General features: G+C 40.3%; 2 protein-coding genes across 4 annotated transcripts in view; one reads left to right on the plus strand and one right to left on the minus strand.

The window, feature by feature from the left end:
* kcnab1b (potassium voltage-gated channel subfamily A regulatory beta subunit 1b) overlaps positions 1-7731 on the minus strand; it is a 40138-nt gene extending 32407 nt beyond the window's left edge. Inside the window, exons 1-2 of one of the 3 annotated variants that reach the window (XM_008433771.3) lie at positions 7613-7731; positions 602-1145 (exon numbers count right to left, since the gene is read on the minus strand). In XM_008433771.3, the coding sequence (XP_008431993.1) occupies positions 602-816 (215 nt within the window). In that variant the 5' untranslated portion in view covers positions 817-1145; positions 7613-7731. Of the gene's footprint in view, positions 1-601; positions 1146-1595; positions 1703-1738; positions 1954-7612 lie in introns of those variants that run through there. The other 2 variants (XM_008433770.3, XM_008433772.3) reach the window with 2 other exon arrangements.
* Positions 815-15762, plus strand: LOC103479421 (uncharacterized). The gene is made up of 6 exons (XM_081598234.1): positions 815-948; positions 1058-1204; positions 1997-2109; positions 14239-14412; positions 14513-14635; positions 15234-15762. Exons 1-6 carry the CDS (start codon positions 815-817, stop codon positions 15512-15514), a joined length of 972 nt encoding a protein of 323 aa, XP_081454360.1. The 3' UTR covers positions 15515-15762.
* The last annotated feature ends 1124 nt before the right edge of the window (positions 15763-16886 follow it).

Raw genomic sequence — 16886 nt, forward strand, 5'->3', positions numbered from 1 at the left:
TTAGAGGCTGCTTTTGGTGGTTCATGACAATGATGCTAAACGTGCAGCCACAGCTACAGTAGAAGAAATGGCAGCTTATTTATGTGTCATAATGCCCCATTCAGCAGTTTAAATCTAACCAAGGATCTGTGGCGAGACTTGAAAATTGCTGTTCAGTCACCATCCCATCTGAATAATCCCCAAGCGATGCAAGGGAAATCTTTCAGATTCGTTTTAAACATTCTCGGAAAAATAACGTGACACTTGTCTTCTGCTTCCCAAAAAATGCTCATAAAATGCCAAAAAAAAAAAAAATGTACTAAATTTTTGTGGCTGTACTGGAAACGCTCTTCAGTTTCTCACCAAAGATAAAACCTTTTTTAATTTACAACGTTTCAGTCCGAAAAGATAAATATGCAGCTTGGAGAAATGTCACAATCAATCATCCCACTCATCACCTGTCGCTCAACATGTCCTCGTTTTCCTGTTTTTCTTCCCTTCTTACCATTACCTCCTCATTGTGCTCTTTTCTTTCCACCACCTGCTGCTTCTGTGTCAGTTTTCTTCATGCAAACAACAACAACAACAACAACAGCGTCTCTGCCGTCGCCAATTTACATACCGGTATTTCATGCCGGTCAACTTGGCAGTGGACTCCTTCAGGTTGTGGTGGTAGCGGTGGGTGAAGGAGCCCAGGCTGCGGGCGATCAGGGCCACGGTGCGGAAGCGGGCTCGGGCATGGCTGGTCGTGTTGGGGCTGGTGGCGTTCTGCTTGCTGTGCTCGCCGTTGCGAGGGGCCTTCAGCCCGTGGTCCGTACACGCAAAGGACACCTGCATGGCTGCTGGCAAGAAGCCACAAGCTGCTCCGAGACAAAACGAGACCCTTATTCGTGTCCTTAACGTCCTTGAGAGTCTTCGAGTCTGTCTGCGGAAGCTGGAATTCGGACTACGTGAAGTTGAAAGTGAGTGGTCCGGGGCCGGTCCTGACTAATTCTGCCGAATCTCATGTGGAAATTGCGGGAGGCAACGACGGGGTTGTTCAGTTTGTTTCTAAGGGACGAATCGCCCTCTCATGCAGCTGCTCGCAGCTGGACATGTCAGGGGTGCAGCCTTGGTCAGAGTGTGAAGAAGCTGCAGCGGGGATTCCCGAACCGGTCTCTCTGCACCTGGACATTGAAGAAAGGATGAAGATGAAGAGAGAGAAGGATGAGTTGATTAGAAGGCGGTCAGTTAGAACAAGAACTTAAGTTATAGGAGGAACTTTTTTTTTTTTTTTAATGTTTTGTCTGTCTAATTCTGCCATGTTTTTCCCTCCAAATGTAAAAGAAGTTGAAATTGACCAGTTTTTTTTCTTTGTGCTGCCACTTTCCACACATCTTTTTTGTTGTTGTTGTTGCTATTTTCACAACTTTTCAAACCAAATTGAGATTCTTCGTCAACTACTTCCTTTCTCTGTGATGCAGAAATTTGTTAGGATATCAGTCTCTTTTCACCCTGAAGCTGCAGCAAAAACCTTTAGTCAAGCTCTTGAAGTGAAGAGAGTAACGCTGCACCACCAGACAGGACGTACAGGCACTGTTGACGAGCATGCGAGATAATTATAGATACACACACACCTCGACACACATCTTAAGAATAAACCCCATGCTTTCAGAGAGCGGCCGAGGCTTGCCGATTTTAAAACCGTGCATGCAAAAATGTCTCCTGGCAAACAGCGGCAGGCGCAGAAACAAATCCTAACTGATGCTGGTGTTCTTACTCAGCGAGTTGCCGGCGGTCCAATGGAGAGATGCACGGATGTCTGGATGTCTTCTGACTCGCTCACAACTTTGAGAGGGATCAGTCTGTGTTCACAGTGTGCAGGAGTCCCGTGCAGATGTGTATCCAAACACATGCAGCTTCTCCCTCACAAGCAACAACAATAACAAAAAAAAAAAAAGCTTTGTTCTGTCTCCAAATTCCTGTAGGGAATTTTATGGTCCCTGGTTCGGCAGCGTGAGAGCCCCGGGTGGTGAAGGGACTCTGGAAACGCAAAGGACAAGCGCGACGGAGGAGGCGCGGAGAGGAGGATGCATGGTACCGAGCTCCAGACGGAGGCAGATGCTGCGAGGAGGCGAGGAGCAGCGTGTGGTGAGAAAGTGAGCCGGTCGCTGAATGAGGACGGGTCTGCGTGAGTGTGTGTGTGTGTGTGTGTGTTATATAGGCAACTGCCTCTGACTGTTCGCCTGGAAGAGCTGCAGCGTTTTACACTATGGCGCCACACACACACACAGAGAGAGAGAGAGCTACATGTGAATGGGAAAGATGTGTGTATATGCGTGTGTGTGTGTGCTCGCACACTATCGCTTTAAGATATCCACCTCAGGCATAGTAGGTAGGTTAAGCTGCTTAATTACCTCTTGCATGATTCTGTATGCTGCACATTTACCCCCCCTCTCCCCCCAACCAACACAATGCAGCTTCAACCATAAAACAAGCATGCAGGTCCACTCTTCGACCTTCAAAATGCAACCTACTTAAAAATTCATTAAAGGAAGACTAGTCACTGAGTTCTCAGAGCAGATATTGAGTGCAGATAAGTTCGAGTGGTATAGTGCAGTAAAGTATAAAAACCACTGAGCAGAGCAGCGCCTTACTTTCCCCCCCATGTAGCAATAATGTGACAATGCCAGATTTCCTGGTTCATTGAGCATCCACACACCTCGAGGCTGACGCAGCTTTATTTAGATCATCGTGATGGTGTCTGATGGAGTCGACACTTGTAAAAACTATACGTTGTGCTGAATTACATTTGCAGGGTTTTTTTTTGTTTTGTTTTTTGGAGGGGGTTTCTTGCTTTATTGGATTCAAGACATTTCCTGCATTCTGAGAGTAAAGCAAAGTCTCATAATCTGAGATAAATGTAAAATGAACATTAAAAGTAAAGAGGGGGGATTTGTGCTGGGTCATTTATGTCGCAGCAACATGTTTTAGTAATAGATAAGGGGTGTCTAATCAAGATCATGAATGCTCTTAAAGGGCTGGTTGTGCCAGAATATATTAATAAAACCTGTTAACAAACTGTTCAATTATTTCTCAAAATTAAATAATATTGAACATCTTTTCAGTCCCTCCAGGACTGTGATACTTTCTGAGATTTTTTTTTGTGATAAAAATCACGTCTGTGGCACTAATTTGGAAACATTTACGATATTTCAGTTTATCTATGAGGGTAAATGAGACTTTTTTTTACTTGCTGTATAGATCATGGACTATAATCTGACATCAGTTAAGACTGATGCAGCTGTTTAGTACAAGTAAGAGCGTTTTTGACAATTTTTGAGAAAAATTTATAACAAAATCCCATTTATATATAAAATGGTGGATCTCCACGATAATTCTCAAGAAACTGGAAGGGCTGATTGATATAATTTGCCAGTAAAAAGATAAAAACTGAATTGATTTGATTGATAACATAATATTTAAGCACACTTAGTGTTTAATCTAGAATCTAGAGGGCCACATGAAAAGCTATAGCGGACCAGTTTTGGCCCATGGACCTTGAGTTTGACACATGTGTAATAGATGTTTAACCAGTTTATTTCTACTTGGACATCTGCAAAGTGAATGCAGCGAGTTGTTCTGCAGATTTGAGCATGTGGTGGACTTCTGCTTTAGTTGTTTATTTTCTTAATTTCATTATTTCCTCCAGTATGATTTATTCCTCCTGCTAGTTTAGTTACTGTTTTTAAGTGTTGGATTTTTCCTCTGCCGTTATCTCCCTTGTAGTTTCATCTTTGTTTTTGCCTTAAGCCACTTTACCATTTACTCCTCTAATCCAGCTGCCAGTCATTCACCGCATCCAGCCTCGCTCGCTTCGTTCCCAGCTGCAGTCAGTTTCCCTGCTTAGTTCCTTCACTCCTTCCTCTTTGTATCTTCCTCACAGACTCATTACTCGCCGCTCGTTCAGTCTGTTTCTACCTGTCTCATGTTCTAGAGGACCAGGGTTGTGAACCGCTGCTCTATCCTAGTTTGACTCTTGTCTCCACATGTGTGAGGTAATGGTTACATGTTTTCTCCTCAGAAATTATAATGAAATAAATGATCAGATGAATACATGTTTGTGAACTACTGGATGTCCTGAAATAAACCCTAAAGTGTCTCTAGTGAACTTTCGTCATAATGTTCTGTTCCTGTGAATGCTCTAGATTTCACTTTTGCTGCTGTGACGGTTCAAAGTAACACAGATTGAACACACAAAATCATTCCTGGTAATGACTCTGTATTACACCCTTACCTCAGAAAACGCCATAACAAAAGTGGCAGAAACGTCGTGACCTTAAGTTCTCTTCAAGGAGAACGCCGTCACACCGACTCTGACGGTTCGAACCCAAATCAAACTGGATAGTTCTGTTTCTTCCAGCTTGCTGCAGGTTATTTGCACGAGCATTTCATGAAGTGGAAATCATCCCAAAGATATTGGGTCTCAAAGCCAGAGCAGAAATAACTCCACAGACATCAAGGGGAAGTTTGCAGACTGCGGAGAACTCCCTCCAGGGCAAACTGCTCTCGCAACTGTTTGCATCCCAAACAGGAATGTGTAAACTCAATGCGGTGTGTCAAATTGCAACGCGTACGCCTCCTTTAGAATCCTACAACCCTCTGAGAATAAATGTAGAGAAGCTGCATCAGCCTCACCTTGCTGCTACTTCAACTTCAAATAGCTATTTTTGCCTGCAGCAATGCCTGCTTTGGCCTGATGGTGTAATTCCTCAGCGCTCTGGAGGCCTAACTGTGGCGTAGACAAAGCTGCTATAACGCACTTCTAATGTCACGAGCGCCTCCGAGGTTTCTATTTTCCTCTGTTGATCCAGTTTGAAAGTGTGCCAGTCGAAAGCTCTTACATTCTGGCTTGAATCCTGAAGCCTCAGTAAACACTGCTGCCTCAAGGCGGTGCGCTTTGCCTTAATGGTTTCTCAGAGAACCTCCTGGAACCCTGCTAGAAACAGCCACGAGGTGAGTGTGCAGAAGTTGAAGTGAGCTGTCATGACGCTGCACAAAAAGAGACCGATGGATTTCTGTGCGGAAATGAAACTGTGGATTTCCAACAGGTACAGCATCTGTCCGCATCGCTTGATAGCACCGCCTGTGGTTCGTCCTGTTAATGATTTTGTTTGTGATTGCAGTGATTTTCTTTGGTCAGTGTCACAAAAAAAAAATGCTTCCCAAAGCGGCATTAGAGATTTCTAGTCACGCTGGAATCGGATAAAAAGGAAAAATCCTTCCAAGAAGTCCAGAAAGTCATCCCCGCATCACATTTACACACAATAATTTTCAATATTCTTTTCTCTGTTGAACTTTTTCTCATATTTTTTTCATATTGCATTCTTTCCCCTCCTCCCCATCTACTCATCCCCACAGCACAAGTCCATCATCTCTTTTTTTTTTTCTTTTTTTTTTAACTTCACAACAAACCATGAATGCGGATCATTGGGATGCATTTTGCACACAGAGCACAAAGGAGGGAGCCTCGGCTGTTTCATCTGTCCCAAAAGTGACTGCGTGAAGACATAATTACCAGATTTATGGAGCTCTATGGATCTCGCTCCACGAAACGCTGGTGCAGAATGTTGACTCAGAGTCAGATACGCTGGCAGAATGCTTTATGAGCGTTTGACAGAAAAGGCAAGGGCAACCATCTGTCAACCGCAGCGTCAGAACTGTCGCTTCTGTCAGCGGCGTCTGTCTCTCGGATTCCTCTGTGATGACACCGACGAAAGTCGACATCTTCTCGGTGTCGAAACCTACAGATGTATCCTGTGGTGTGTAAGTCACGTGCATCTCCTGCCTGCAAGTGGCTTCTTGGTGGGACATTAAGTAACAGCAGGGCGGTGAATAGTTTCTCAAAGCTTTGAAAATGCTCTGCACAAGTGGGGAATTTCTGGGGACATGCAGCGGGATTTCTAGTTCGTTCCACTATTAATAATGTCAACATGAGATTCTGTCGAACTCACATTCCTTTTAAGTACCAACTGCATCTGTAAGATGATAGTTTTTGTCCTCTGCACATAAAAATGCTTAAATCAAGCCTTTTCGCTTAACAGTGTAATTTCTGCCTCTAAATCTACTTATTTTTCCACATTTGTTCTGCATTTTGGTTTGGTTTTTAATCAGGAATTACAGGGCAATATGTTGTTGCGAGTGAAACACGGTCCCTTTGGCCTTTTCTATACAAAACAATTGACAATGTTACATATTTTAATGACATTGTAGCAGCATAGGTTTAAACCACTTGTTGCACTCACTTATTGTAACTTGATAACTAATGAAAAACACAGTAAGTCTGTGTTCATTTCTGGTTTTCTGTCAGGGACCAAAACAAGCATGTTTGGTCAACCAATCCTCAGAGGTTTTCTGTGCCTGTGCAGGATTGTTGAACAGATGTATCTGTATTTTCCCATTTCCATGTCTATCTGCTCAGTGCCCAACCTGACGCTTGAAGAGATGATAGTCAAGGCAAGGTATGATACTCAGGACACAGACATTCCCTGAAATAGTAAAACCTAATAAAACCTCTGTTTTAAGGACGTGGCTTGGTCTGACCTAACCTGCCCAGTGACAACAATTAAAAGGCTGTTATATCTAAAAAATGTTTAGAATCTCAACGTTTCCAATCCCAACAACCTTGGTATTTAATTTTGTCAGTAAGGTGCGTACTGTTAAGTGGTTTCCCTTTTAGTCGGATAAAGTTGTCGCAAAGCAAAAATAGTTTCTACATTTTTGGAGGACATTGGGTTTGAGGTCTTGACTTGACTTGCAACCTAGATAGTAAAGAGTCTTTGAGGGGCATTGGACAAACAAATGATAGACAGGAAGCCTCACCTTTATAACCTGGAGCACCTGCTGTTGTCATGTTGGGCCCAGACACCACAGCACAGTTCGACCAACAACATTATGAGACATACAGGTGGTCATTACGTTACATCTGACTGGTTTGAATTTCTTTGTAGAAAAATGACTAAATATCTTACATCGGGAGATGTTTCAGCCTTTTTGAGGTTAAGATCAAGACGTTTGGCTGATCCTTTTATTCAACATGAAGATTTTACACTAAAAATCCAAAATCTAAGCTTTTCCAAATCAATGCAGCAGATTATGAACATTTCCTATTTGCTTTTATAATCAGCTCTTTTAAAACGATGTTCTAAAGGGCATAAAGTCAGTTTCATTTCCTTAATGCTATGGAAACCTGCTGAAGTTAGGGGAACGCAGGCGGTCTGGTGGCGGCGTCATGCATTAAACAGCAGATTTATTATCCAGGAGAACCAGGGGATTTCACTGAGCTAGACAGGATCTTGTCAAGAAGTGATGAAAGCATTAGGCATTTAACAGGATCCTGAGCAGAATCAAAGTTTCATTTGAACAACCAGTGACTCATGAATAACACAAACAGACAGAGAGAATATTCAAACAGGCGTCGAGTTATTTTAATCAGAGGAAGAAAACTCATGTTGATGTGATTTCATCGAATCTTGTTCGGTACACCTTGAAACTCCTTAATCATATTATGGTAATTTGGGGAGTTAGTGTAAAATTATGCTGTTCACAAAAGGCATGAAGCACATGTTCATAGTTCCCCAACAGGGAACCCTACCTGTAGACTGTGCAGTCATGAGGAAGAGTAGCTCCTGGAAGCAAACTGGCTTGGTCCCGAGGATGGTCCTCAACACTCTGCTCCTGCTTCTGCTTGCTCCTGAGGTGTGTGTGTGTGTGCGCTCCAACACTTTCTGAAAACCAGCTGGTGGGGTTTGAGATGTGTGACCTGGCTCCTGCCCCCTGCCTCTCCAGGTTGGAACTAGGGCAGCGATCCTCTCCTGGCCCCCCTCTCTCAATCTCTGCATTGAGGTCTCACCACACGCTGCCTTGAGGTACATTTTTCGGATAGACTGATCGGGACCCCTGCTTTAGATAGCAAATCCCTTTCTATATACGTTGCCCTTCATACGTCTGTGTGCGGGTACAAATCAGTGCCGGCCACGTAAGACGGCACAGGCTTTGTTTGGTTGCAGCGTTCCTATAATACACAAGGACTAATGAAGCGATTTAGAGTATTATCCTCACACGTTTTGCATGCATCACCACATCATTCACATGTTCTCCGACAAAGCAAGCCAAACACACACACACACACACACACGGATACACGCACACAAATAAACTTGACCCACAAACGTTATGAAAGGATATAACAGAGAGGAGGCCAGGGACGGCTCTGCATGCCATACCTGTAACGCCTTTATTTTTAGATGACCATTTATAAGACAAAGGCTTTTGTTTGATCTTCTTCCAGGGCCAGCTTGACAACGTTGCACATTTGCAGTGGAAGGTGATCAAAGCAACACGGATATTTATGTTTACTTGTTAGACATATCTTTATGATACAGATGTTATAACAGGTCAAAACTTGATACAACCCCGCGCTCTCCCCTGAGTGATTCATTAAGTGCTGACAGAAACTCGGTTAAAGGTATTCAGGTCGGCTGTGAATACACACATTTAGGAACGTGTTTTGTTTTTTGTTTTTTTTAGAGGAGTTAAGACCATTCAAGAACATTCATTGATCGATTTAAACATTCATGTATCTGTTCTTTTCCGCTTATCCAAGATCAGGATGTGAGGCCAACAGGTCCATGAGGGAAACACAGATATTCCTCTCCCAAGCGACAGCCTTTCCAAAGGAGTTCCCAGACCAGAAGAGATTTATAGTTCCTCTTATTTGTTCTGGTTCTGTGCTGGAGGCTCCTCCCAACCGGACCTGCAGAGAAAGTGAAGCAGCAATGAACCTGCTCCAATATCCAAACCTCCCCGACTTTAAGATGAGATGAGAAATGAACTCGTATGCGGTGAATTTAGCAACATTACGGAGGAAACTCATTTTAGCCATTTGTGTCAAGAATCTATTTCTTTTGTTTTATCCTCCTCTCACTCATGAACCAAGGCGCCAAGATTATTGAACTGATCTGACTTACCCCAACCTTATTCTAGCTGAGTATCATGGCTTCAAACTTTGAGGTGCTGACTCCACTCATCTGCTCTAAATGCTGCGGTTTCATCAGCTATAAGTGGAAAAAATCATCATAAATAACAAAAACATAGACTTGAAAACATCAGTCTGTATCCATCCATCCATCCATCCATTTTCTTCCGCTTATCCGGGGTCGGGTCGCGGGGGCAGCAGCTTCAGAAGGGAGGCCCAGACTTCCCTCTCCCCAGCCACTTCTTCCAGCTCCTCCGGGGGAATCCCAAGGCGTTCCCAGGCCAGCCGAGAGACGTAATCCCTCCAGCGTGTCCTGGATCTTCCCCGAGGCCTCCTCCCGGTGGTACGTGCCCGGAACACCTCACCAGGGAGGCGTCCAGGAGGCATCCTTACCAGATGCCCGAGCCACCTCAACTGGCTCCTCTCGACGTGGAGGAGCAGCAGCTCTACTCTGAGTCCCTCCCGGATGACCGAGCTTCTCACCCTATCTTTAAGGGAGAGCCCAGCCACCCTGCGGAGGAAACCCATTTCGGCCGCTTGTACCCGTGATCTCGTTCTTTCGGTCATGAACCAAAGCTCATGACCATAGATGAGGGTGGGAACGTAGATCGACCGGTAAATCGAGAGCTTCGCTTTTTGGCTCAGCTCTCTCTTCATCTGCTCTAAATGCTGCGGTTTCACCAGCTATAAGTGGAAAAAAATCATCATAAATAACAAAAACATAGACTTGAAAACATCAGTCTGTGTGTAGTTCGAAATAACTTTTCAACAATATCCATTCCATTGACTGAGACTGTGCATTGTTAGGGTGCTTGTATAAGGCAAATGTCACTTTTAAATGACCAAAAGTAATAGTCCAGTTGGATTTCATCAGATATTTTAAAGGTCCTCTCTGATGCAGTGAATGGTTTTGTAGCAGTTTTCCATCTTTGTGCTTCGCTAAATCTAGTCTGCTGACATTCTTCCAGCCTCAGTGTTCAGTCCTGGGCTGGTTGCTCCAATGTAAACTCTCTGCCAGTCTTTATTGACTCCCACATGCAGAATCTGCCATTCATTTTCTCTTCAACGACCTAAAATCTGTTCTGCTACCCAGGTTTGCCTCTTAGCAGCCAGGCCTCTCTAGTCACTGCCAGCCAGCGCAGAAATTCAGCGTCTGGGTTGTTGTGTGTCCAACTCGGGGCCCAGTGGGGTTCCTCTGCCTGACCTTCTGTCTTGCCATTTCTACTCTGCCTTTGTCCACATCCTTTATGATCCATTATTCAATGCAATGCATTCATAGGTGCAGAAATTATGAATTGAAATACAAAAGATTAAACAGTCTATGCATGCTATCTATTACATGTAAAACTCCAGTCATGAGAAAGGAAAGAGCAATGTCTTTGATTTATGTGTCTTATTTGTAATTTGGATATATTTTATAGATTCATTGTTTTCTATTATTTAGTGCACAAACATCCACAGCAGATTCCAGAGTCGTTATTTACCGAATAAGCAGGCAAAAGCAAAAAAAAAAAAGAAAAAAAAAGAAATACACCTCAATACATCTTTGCAACAGAAATTGTTTCTGTGTGACTCTTAGATCGTTGGAGAGGACTCTTGGTCCACTTTCGTTTGAATATCCCTTCAGTAAATAGACTGAGTTTTGTTTGAGCATTTGGTATTCTCAGCCCTAATAAGGTCACACCAGCTCAAATCTGGACTTTTGACTTTTCCATTACACCTACATTTATTTATGTTTCAGCCATTCTGTTATCTATCTGCTGATCTTCTTGGGATGCAAGTGCAAATATACAACCCACTTCTGGCCAGGATTTTACTGTCGGATGCTTGACCTCACAGATGGGTTTGACTCTAGAATACCTTGGTAATCTTAGGATAACTTTGCACTTTGCAAGTCATGACAGTCTAGAATCTATTGAGGGTTTTTGAACACAAAGGTAAGACGTACCTTTGGAGCTTAGTAAAGAAAATAACATTTTTATTTCATATTAATACTCCAGTTAAAAAAGGTGAATTATCTATTTTTCCCCAACACTGTAAAACAGGATACCAACTATTTATTTGTTGTATCTGTCTGCCCTCTTGTGGGCACACAGAGAATATGCCATTTATTGGAAAAACAATCTGATTCACAGCTTCATATCAAGTCTGAAGACACAAAATGTTATAAGCATTACATTACAAATTATAATCAAAGAAATAACTCTAAAGCTTTCCAGAATTACACATAAATACGTAAACCAGCCAAACTATCAGGCACATATCTTTCAGGTCTGAACATTTGAACACGTGCTAAAAAAAATAAGATGCTGGAAAATGTGTGGGAGCAGTGAGCACCGCTGCATCCACTGTTCCCTCCCACTCATTGTGCCGTGTGAGAGACTGAATCAGAGCTTCTGGTCTATTTCAGTGCCTGGATGTGAGAGGTCTTTTCTTTACCCTTTCCTCTAAGACTAGAGGGATTCACCCACACAGTGTGACTTCTGCAGGAAGAAAGTCAAGCTGGCTGAAAATCAAACACACATAATAATGGATGTTAAGAGATTCACTTTCTAGCAAAAACATAATAACAGAACAAATGGATTAACACTTTGTGTTTATGGTAATGCACAGTTTTGTCTGATTCTTTTATTCTCTAATGCAGTCAGAAAAACCACCAAAGGCATAATTTCTTAAACTATGATGGTAGTAACAGTATGAGAATTACAATATTTCAGTCAGAAAATAAAATATGCTGCTTTTTAACTCATTGTATAATTTATTTAAAAAAAAACAGTTTTGAATGTATTGTGGTAGACCTTAAAACCAGATTTTCAAAATTATATGCACAACAGGCTATTCAGAGTACCTCCACTTCTGCTTTGAAAACAAACCAAAAAACATTGTCCAAAATGTTTTTTTAGTTTGTATTTTGTTGCCTGGTGAGTTTTTCCCCAATTTTAGTAAATGCTCAGTTTAAATGAAATGCATTTAAATGCTGTTTTTTTATTAGTGGGAAAATGTGAGGAAATACATAAACGGTTAAAGCCAAAGTCAGAGACAGTTAACAAGCAAAAGGGGCATTTCTGATACCAGAAATCTTTTTCCCCCATAAATCTTCATTTATCATACCGTTTCTTGTTGTGAAAGACTGAATTCAAATGTTGACATTATTCCTCTCCCTCATTAAATCTCCATCCAAAAGTTCCTTATAATGAAACTCACTGCATCCCAAATAGGGCCATTCCACCCTGGTTATTTCGTTTTGATCCTGTAAATGCAGTGGAAAGGCAGCGGGGTGATACTGGCTCCAGGAAAAGGTTCCTGGAACAGATATGCAGATGGAGACTTTAATGTTTGCTCAGCCTCAGATGCACATGCCTGCCCTCTTGTGGGCAGAGGAGAAAAAGCAGGCTTCCCAAACAAAATAAATGAAATTTCAATGTCTGACTATCAAGCAACGTAAATCTTAATTACGGTAGTCTAAACCAAACCTACCTTCATAAATGAGACACTCAATTACAAATACATCCCCACAAACAACTATAAATATTAAAGTTTAAAATCTCAGTGATAAGGCCTTGCTGTAACTGTCAGTCATTCACAGGTCAACATATCGAAGTACTGTGGAAATGGAGATGAAGCGTTGATGAATTTAGGGGAATTTGAGAGACCCTCAGTGTCTGTCTGTATCCTCCAACTCAGCGATCAGCACGGAGGCAGAGCGTTTATTCTATTCTGGTCCCTAAAATGTGAGGTCTTTTCTTCACTGCTCCCTCCAAGATCAGAGGGATTCATCCACACATGTCTGAAGGCAGAAATGCAAGAAAATGGAAAAAATATATATCCTTCTGACAACATCTGATAGTTTAGATAAAGATAGTGTTAGGCTCAGACCTGTGGTTATTTTAGCATAGATCTGTTTATGCTAAAACAATCACACCTCCATTTTTTCATTTGGAGGTGATGAATGTCCAGCTCCAACACTTCAGACCCTTCCTCCATAGAAACGTTGAATTCATTATTGTTTTCTGAACTGCATGGCTCAAAAAATAGGAGTGCAGTCCTTCATCAAAACCACCTTCTTCGTCATCACTTTATAGCTTCTTCCAAAACTGCATTTACATTTTGACTTACCCTCATTACATCACAAGATGGCGCTGGGGTCTGACCCAATTGCTACAGATGAAAATAGCAAAAAAAAATGTCAGTGGATTGTGTAGAATTATTTATTATTAAAACATTTTGTGTATACAGAATTAATCCAGTCCATGTTTTTAAATCCAGTGGTTTTACACCACTCTCTACTCAGTGGGGACCTTATCAAAGCTTATTTACCACATTCAATCAATAACTCCAAAGGTTTTTGAGGAACTCAATAAAGTTTAACTTTATCTCTAGACATAAACATCTCTATATCAAAACAGAAACAGTTAAAAATAACAAAGATGGAAAAGTTAAAGGGATAGATTTTGAAATAACGGGGTTTTTAAATGAAATGGCTCCAATCTGTTCTTGAAAGTAATCATGAGATTCGGTTTGCTCTCACCTTTCTGGCCGTCACTCATTTACTGGATGTTAATTTCAATCTGTATGAATATGAATATATTTTGTTAAGAAATATAATCTAAATTGTGCAAAAACTGATTGTAACAAAGTAATAAAAAAAGATAGTAAGTGCATTTGTTCATCTTAAAAATGTATAAAACCAACCCAATAGCTAAATTACAAAATACTAATGGATTAGAGTTACTTCATAAAAATTGTAGCAATAACTTTTTAAAGACAAGATTTAACTAAAACAATCTGGTTTGGTCATGAAGGAAATTTATGGAGATGAATGAAAAGAAAAATCAAGTAAAATAAAAAATATCTGGGGTTTTCTCTCCCTCCAAAATATAAAGAAATTAATTTCAAACCTCTACATTATGTCTTTTTTTTCAAATGAGTTTATAAGACACAGATTTAAAATTGATTGTGATGTAGAAGTTATTGTAATCATTTGGAGACATGGCTGTTTCTCTGTGTTGATCTGTATCTTGGTGGGGTTTTTTTTTTTTTTATTTTAGAATGTTTCTTGTTCTGAATAAAGATTTTGTTAAGAATGTTAAAAAACAACATGGGCCACTCCCTTGTTTGAATTGTATAAATACAATTGTGAGGAGAACTATGCAGCAGAGACACCTGCAAGCAGGAGCAGTTCAAGATGAAGATTTCTGTGGCTGCATTAACTTTCTTTTTCTTCTATGTGGCTGAAATCACAGCTCAGCCAACAGGAGATAGAGACGATGGCACCATTCAGTCATATGGTGACAAAGACTGTGGTGCAGCCGAAGACCAGAAAACCAATGGGCAACTTCTTGTCATCTTAAGAGAGCTAGAAACCAAACTTAGAGACAATCAGAAAGAGCTGGGGGTCCTGAAGTCACAAGTTCAAGGTAAGAGCAGCAGATTTTGAGTTTTCTCATTTGCAACTTTTAATATAGAGACATTAAGTAAATATTATAATGAACACTTTTTTTCATCTTTCTTCTTAAGGCAACAAGGTAGCATTTGGAGCATCTATAAATGTAGGCAAAAATGTTGGACCTTTTAATACTGAGATCACACTGGTCTACGAAAAGATCTACGCAAACACAGGATCATTCAACCCTGGAACAGGTAAACCTATCACAGAGATGTATTTGATTACGCTTATTAATCAAATTAGAGTTTACAAATAATGAGAGTTTGAAGTATTTTGCTGTACTTGAAGAGGCAAAATTATTGTTTTTCAAGCAAATTAGTGTTATTATGAGGGAGGACCTAAATAAAAACTAGAAATTACAATTTGAGAAGCAGGAAATCTAAGACGGGGTAAAATAAAAATAGGATAAAAAAAAAGTCAAAAAACAGTTTTCTGACAGGGAAAAACTATGAAGAGGTTAGGAAAGTATTCTATACTAAGATTATTAACAGTTTTAGCATTGCATAGCACATCTGTGTGTGGTAAATTACATGTACTTTCATAATCCTTAATCAGATTAAGGATTATGATTGCATTTAGAATACAAACATATTGAAACAAATGAACAAAGAACAAATTCCAGCAAATTATTTTAAGGCATTTTTAACTAAATCTTTTAAAATAGTATCCAATATTACATCATCATTACATTACAAAGTTAATTTAAAAGTTTTTTCCAGAAGTTGTTCAAACCTCATATGTGGTCAATAGACCTCCAAAGGTCACCATAAACATCACTTTGATCGTCAACAGGTATTTTTACGGCTCCTGTCAAAGGAGTCTATTACTTCAGCTTCTCTGGACACAATCAATCAACTCAACCAATGGGCCTGCGACTGATGAAGAATGGAGAGCAGATGGTCACTGTCTACAACCATCCTGCTGGAAATGGTTATGAGACAGCAACCAATGGGATGACTCTGAAGCTTGAAGTTGGAGACCAGGTTTACATGAGACTGCGTGAAAACACCTGGATTGTTGATAATCCGAATGATCACAGCACATTTATTGGCCATTTATTGTTCCCTCTGTAAGGTTCCTGCAAAACTACTAAAATAAATGCTAAAAGAATGAAAGCTAACATACACATGAAATTGATTTATTTCAGTGATAATATTTAGGGTAATATGTACTTATGGGGACAGATATCAGGATAAAATTAGAATCTGTGTGTGCTATGTCTTAAATGTGAGGTGATCTGATGTATGCAATTAAAGACATTTTACAATCATTCATGTTTGACCAATTAAACTCTAATAAAGACAATTGTTTTCATTGCAAACACCTGTCTCTTTTGTTGAAAAACCATTTGTGTTGAAGCTCCTTTCATGCTTTTATTCAGTTTTACACAAGGATGTGAAAATGTAATTTTCTAAATGCTTCAAGAAATGAAAAACCCAATAAAAAATATTTGCATTACATTGGTGACAAATGACTCTGAAACACAAAAAGCCTTTTGCAGTTTTATCAACATGAATGGTTTGTTTTAATTAAGTGAACAACACATTTATAGAAAAAAGGAAAAAAGTAAGGAGGCACACAAATAATATGAGCTGATAAATAAGGATATAAAGAAATGTTTTTCATGATGTTAACAAGCACGTTCCCCAGGTGTATCTTTATATATTTTCTTCTGTGGATTATTTTCTGGCATGTTCAATGACACCAGGGTATCTCTGCCTCCATAGCAAAGTCATACTCTATTAGTATTTGCAAATCTCTAAAAAGGATTAATATCTTTAAGGGGTTCTTCGTACTTTTCATTTAGTTGCCAACTGAGGTTACTGACCTTAAGCTCTTCAAGAGTAAAGATACAAAACTTACAACTAATCAAATCTTAGACAGCCACTTGCAGCTTCAAGAGAACATGACCACTCTGCTTGCCATTCCACTGGATCTGCTCTGAACATGTAAATTAATCAGAGATGGTCACTCTTACTGAGGTCAGCCATGCTCATAATGTTACTGTAGCTAAGCAATACTGAAGCGAATAGTTCTGACAGTGTAACAGAGTAACAAATAATTGATGTATTATTTAAAGATTCAATCACCAAAAGTTTTGAAAAGAATGGATCATCCACAGGCTCATGTTTGGTTACTTGTTAAGGCACTTTAGTTGCTAAATACTAATCATTACCGTCAGAATTAAATTTATTACCAGGTCCGATGTTAGAAAAATCGGATCTTTTTGATATTAGGTTCAGAAAACAGCAAACATGCAGAAGAAAACATGAAAGAAGGGTATAAATATAAAGCAAATGCAAATGGAAAAGAAAACATCCATCCATCCATCCATCCATCCATCCATCCATCCATCCATCCATCCATCCATCCATCCATCCCTCGTGGGACTTAGTTTCTATGTCTAAACATGGCATATTTCGTTTCAACTGACTCTCTACAGAG

Source organism: Poecilia reticulata, chromosome 17, assembly GCF_904066995.2.
Source record: "Poecilia reticulata chromosome 17, P_reticulata-male-v2, whole genome shotgun sequence".
NCBI lineage: Eukaryota > Metazoa > Chordata > Actinopteri > Cyprinodontiformes > Poeciliidae > Poecilia > Poecilia reticulata.